We start from the raw sequence: 5,609 nt of genomic DNA, 5'->3' as shown, positions 1-5,609 counted from the left end.
TTCGGGTTTGAAGGTAACAAACCTATCGCTGGTGTCGTCACTAGCAGTCACGACATTTACTTGTACCTTGGTGTTGGACGTATTGCTTTGGTTCTTGTCTTTTCGCTTTGGGCAGAATTTGGCATAATGTCCAACCTGTCCACATGCCCAGCAAGGCTTAGGTTTGGTTCCAGTTTTCTTTTGAACCTTTGGGTTGGGTTTCATCTTGTTCTTCATTTTCTGATTTTTGAATTTCTTCTTGTCAGATGAGACTACTACATTTGCCTTTGGAATAAAATCCATAGGAATTCTTGTATCATCATTTTTATGTTGCTTCCGATGTTCTTCTTCGATATTTAAGGCAATCATCAAATCTTCTAGAGAGATTTTACCTCTCCGATGTTTAAGAGTCATGCCAAAATCTTCCCAACTCGAAGGCAATTTTTCGATGATAGACAAGACCTGAAATTTTTCAGGTAATGGCATATCTCCTTCAGCAAGACCATGAATTTGAACTTGGAATTCATGTGTCTGCTCAACCACAGATTTGCCTTCAACCATTTTGAAGTTCAGGAATTTTGCCACAGTATACTTTTCTAAACCAGAATCTTCGGAGTTATATTTTTTATCCAAAGATTTCCACAGCTCTTTAGCTGAAGAGGTTGAGCAGTACACATCAAATAGTGCGTCTAAGAGGGCAGACAGGATTCTCCCATGGCAGAGATAATCCCTTTGCTTAAACCTCTCTAAGGCAACACTACGGGCAGGTTCCTCTTCATTAGGTGAAGGAGGGTCTGTTTCTATAACGGAGAATAGCCCTAGCGTAGTAAGCCAAAATTTCATCCGTTGTTGCCAACGTCTGAAGTTTTGCCCGTAAAATTTCTCGGGTCTAGCACTAGCCTCATCAGATCCTAATACCCTATCATTCATTATGTCTATTGATACAGTCAATAAATTCTCTAAGAATGTTGTAAAATAATAAAGCAATATCAAGCAGTATTATTTTTGCACAAAAATAAGCATGCAATAGACAGATAAATAAAAGAGTAAGGTTTAGAGTATAGTTATCCGGTTGAAGCGTCGGCACGCCAACTGTCCTTAGAGAATTTATTGCCGCCTCACAGTGCAAAGGCTCTCCGGCAAAATTCCCCCAAGATCCGACAACCGCTCGTCTCGTCCGTAGGTGCACTCCAAAACGGACGCGACACTCGGACCCAACCTCAGATCGCCGTAAGACCAAGCCTCAGGACAAGAAAGACGAGAAGAAAGCAGAAAGAATCACACAGAGAAGGGAGAAAGCTCGAGGCTTGAGTGAAGAATAGAGGTGCTGCAAGTCCCCTTTTATTCACTCTGAGAAGGTACGAAGCACTGCTTCGCTAGCAAGGAAACGCGCCTCAGTGTCGCGTCCGCGTCCCTTCCTCACGCGCGGAACCAAACTCTGGTTTGGTTTTGGTTCAGACCGAACGAGAACCGGAAACCAAACTGGTTTGGTTCAGACTGAACCAAACTGGTTTGGTTCAGACTGAACCAAACCAGCAAAAATAGACCGGGCCGCCCGTGAGCGCAAGGCCCACGGGCTGGGGATTTGCACCCCCCTGCGCGCGTTAATCGCGCACGTGATGTCCGGTTTATGGATTTCCGGCTCGAACCCCCCAAATCCACTCGATTTGGGCTTGGCCCGCGCATGCGTGTAGGTCCTCTTATCATTGCTAAGCAAGGATGGAAGGACTTCCTATATAAGTCCTTCCAAGCTTCTCCACTTAGCAATGTGGGACTAAAAACACTACAAAAAATGCTTTGAATTTAAAACAAAATTCAACATAAAGGATTAGAAGTTAGGTAAAGGAAGTTCCAATAAGTCGAAGATCGGGCGTAAAAGAAATTCCAATAGGTCAACAAGAAAAGTGACTTGGACCTTGTATCAGAAAGAAGTCCCGGAAGTAATGAGCTTCTTAACACCTGCCACCAAGGGAAGTTGAGACTTGGACCTTCAAGAATGAAGAAAAAATGTCAACTCAAAGTGAAATAATTGGAAAGATTATGTCAATTGGCTAAATAAAAATAGTCAATTGGAGATAAATCAACTAAAGAAATCAACTGAAGACGCTTCATTCGCTCAAAATTAGAGATAGTCAAGGAAGTTAACTATCGTACATCAATCGACTAGTATATCCAAAACAGTTATATGATGATCTACAATTATCCAAATTACAACTAGCATAGAAAAAGCTACATGCAAACATCAAAGTGTCACCATTAGGTGACTTATTATTCAAGAAATCCAAAGGCTAGTAGCCACCTGTGATTTATCTCCTCTGTATTGGCCTTGGGACGGATTGACGGGGCCGCTGGGGTGAGCGTAGTCACCTTTTTGCCACCATTATACAAGAAGCCCAAGAGAATAAGTGTGAAAGTACTGATAAATCGAGGTCAATTGATATTAGACAAATGAAGAAGTACCAATAACATGCTTTATACGCATAGAAAATTCTAGAGACAAGGCCTCTTGGTAATGTGAGGACATTCAAGAGACACATAGCCCTCTCGATTGGAAGATAAGAGCTTATAAGTGATCTAAAGTTTGGATTGAAGTACACTTGACTTAGGCGAGTGATCTAAAGTTCTGAGTAATCAACTCATTCTAGATTATTAATGAATAAAATATTTTTATTCCCAGTAAATCAACTAGGCAAATGATTCTAAATAGTTGGGGAAGTAAACTTCAATAATCCTTAATTTTGTTCCTCATATCAAAGCAATAAAAATATTTCCAAATCTTAGATGACATTTTAATTGTTTGTGTAAATCAATTATGCTACTCCTGAACAATGGTACAGTGACAAAGCGTTTAACAGATTAACCAAGCATTCATGATTTGATTCTCAACTACAACGCACTATAAGATATTTTCCTTTGATGAGATGAAAAATTTGAGATCTTGATTGTTGGGCAAGGAGCTCCTCGCACTTCTAAATTTACTAACAATGGCCTGTATATATATAGTCGTGCCTGAATTCTCTATTCTTTAACTGAGTATTCTAAATCGTCAGCATTGGATTATATGGTTTAGTTTCTGCAGCCAAATAAAAAATATCAACAGAGAAAATCTGGTATCAAGCATTTGCGTTAACATAATTTCATGTTCTATCGACGACAGGCATTTGAAGATAAGCAACCATCATGACATAATTGTGATGGAAATAACAATTTCCACGCAGTATGGTAATAATTATGGTGAAGTTAGTCCTAATTTGCTGGTTGATGGTGTAGCCAGAACTTCACTTTCATCACAGTCATGCTCATCATCCAAGTAACCAAAATCTAGACACATCCCATTGATAGCTTGTTCATATGATGCTGATAGATCATATGTTAATTGGTGATACTCCACAAGCTCATGAAGGCACTGGTTCTCTCTCATTAGACAGGCATTTTCGTTTGCTAATCTGGACTTCTCAGCCAACAGAGCTTCCAGTTGAAGTCTCACCTACAGAATAATTTGCAATGCAGAATTAATCAGTTTTTTTTTCCATTCTGGAATGGACAAAAAAAGATGAGTAAAACTACCACATCAAAGTTAGATCTTAAAGCAAATTATAGACAATTTTTAAAAAAGAGCAGTGTGATCGAGGAGGAAATCGTAATGAAAACTTATGGATCATGTATTATCAGAGAAAATATTTTCTTTTCACAAATGGAGTAAATTTTTACTTATGCTTTCTAGTAGCTAAATCCTATCCGTAAACATAGGAACAAGAGGTACAACAAATGGGCATGGTTTTTGTTGCTAAATAATACAAACTCTAACTTGGCTTTGTCTTAGTGCAACAATGTCCAAGCCAATATGAAAGAATTTAAGGAAACTATATCCAAAAACATTACAATAGAGATCAATTAACCTTAACCTGAACTTAGGATCCTAAGCATTGGCACTATAAAAATTGCAACACGAGATGATCTAGTGTGGAAGTAAGCAAAGGATTTAGGCATCTAAAAAGGTTATACAGAAAAAGTACCAAGTCATCTTCTTCTGCTCTATCACCTTTATCAATAACATCATGAAGCCTCCTATTCTCTTCTTCAAGTAGATTGCATCTTTCCTGCATGAAACCGAACTCTGATTTTATGCTTTTGAGTTCCCTTGACAGGTATGATGCTTTGGTAGCCATCATAACGGCAAGCTGCAAATTTGCACAATCAAAAAGCATTTGAACCTTTGTGGAAAAAAAAACATGGCCACATGAAGACAAGCTAAACGAAAATAGTTTTCCACTGACAGTTTTATTTTTTTTCAGCACTTCACTTGGTGATGCAGCAACAGCAATCTTTTCATCTCCCTTACTCGAATCTGCCACCTTGTCACTTTCTGTAGAAGTTTTAGTTACAGGTGAATCATGTTCATCACAGGAACCAACTTCATCCTTGTTTCGGGTCTCCTCAGAAACACAATGTCTCTTGGGTTTTGGCACTTCTTCATCTGCATTATTACTTTCTTCGTGTAGGACATCTGGTGCTGAATACTTAGTTAGATCAATCACTCTCTGTCAAGCAGAAAAATTAAGCAGTCAGCAATTGCAAGAGTTTATGTTTGAGTGGAAGTGTGTTGATAGATCTACTATTAAGGGCAAATAATAAAATTAGGGGAAACCGGACAATACTAGCAATATAAGATTATGATGTTTAGTTATAAATGCTCGGAAAGGAAACTTCACTAAATCGTTGGGAATTTAAGGTGAAAGTTAGCAATATTTGAAATCTAATGTCTAACATGGATGTGTGCATCTGACAGAAAAATTTCACGGACCCTTATTACTGCTAAATGACTCATCGGCAAAAGCAATTAATTAAATAATTTACCTGCCGGGTGGAGTTCAGGGTGCTGGAAAGATGCGTCAAACTGGAAGACACCGAATCGAATCCTCTCATCAGAAGCTCGGATCCTTCCCTTAACCTCTTGCCGCACTCCGATTCCATCTTACACTGCCCGAGAAGGAAAAAAAAAACACTTTAATCGCCTCTCAGCTCCAAAGATTCAATCGAAAGGAAATGAATCGAGCGTGAGAAAGATGAAATGGCATACGCAAGACGAAATCGAAAGCTGGATCTTGGGATCCCGATTCTGGAGGATGGAGTCGACGCGATCTCGGAGGCCTGCCCACAGGCGCTCGTCGGACGAAGGGCTGGTCGCCGGAGCTGCGGAGGCCTCCATCAGGAGCCAGACGACGATAGGAGAAGAGACGGAGATGGAGAGAGCGGCGTGATGCGAGTGCAACGGCTAGTGGAAGAGGTCCAGCGTCCAGTGAATTTAAGGAGGGCTTGGAATCGTTTGGAAGTTCCCGTTATAACGTTCAGATCTTTTGGAACTCGCTTTGAGATGTCGGCAACGACCGAACCGTGGCATCGACGAGTTCGGTCGGTCGGGTTGGGCTTGTAGAAGGTTTTAAGGTTGGGCTTTAGTTTTCTTGGACCATCAAATGTTTAACCATCAAAATGGTGGATCCGCCATCTCAGGCCGACCTCGTAGATAGGAGGTATATGATAAGATGAATTTTATGTAATAAGTTCATGTGAGATTTGATCCATAGTTGTTAGATCAAAAATATCATGTGTCTATTATTTGTGCTATATCC

General features: G+C 40.0%; 1 protein-coding gene across 2 annotated transcripts; it reads right to left on the bottom strand.

Annotated features, from left to right (window-relative positions):
• Positions 1-3,087: 3,087 nt before the first annotated feature.
• On the bottom strand, positions 3,088-5,319 carry LOC122038464. 2 transcript variants are annotated; one of them, XM_042598226.1, is made up of 5 exons: positions 5,060-5,319; positions 4,837-4,959; positions 4,257-4,520; positions 3,996-4,160; positions 3,088-3,466 (listed from the first exon to the last, which is right to left on the bottom strand). In XM_042598226.1, exons 1-5 carry the CDS (start codon positions 5,186-5,188, stop codon positions 3,209-3,211), a joined length of 939 nt encoding a protein of 312 aa, XP_042454160.1. In that variant the 5' UTR covers positions 5,189-5,319; the 3' UTR covers positions 3,088-3,208. The 2 variants fall into 2 exon arrangements, with proteins under 2 accessions (XP_042454160.1, XP_042454161.1); XM_042598227.1 differs by having other exon boundaries at positions 3,292-3,466; positions 4,022-4,160; positions 5,060-5,317.
• Positions 5,320-5,609: the final 290 nt, after the last annotated feature.

The sequence above is a fragment of the Zingiber officinale genome, chromosome 1A (genome assembly GCF_018446385.1).
Source record: "Zingiber officinale cultivar Zhangliang chromosome 1A, Zo_v1.1, whole genome shotgun sequence".
Taxonomy (NCBI): domain Eukaryota; kingdom Viridiplantae; phylum Streptophyta; class Magnoliopsida; order Zingiberales; family Zingiberaceae; genus Zingiber; species Zingiber officinale.
Note: the sequence above shows the minus strand (reverse complement) of the source record. Positions and strands in the feature narration are given on the sequence as shown.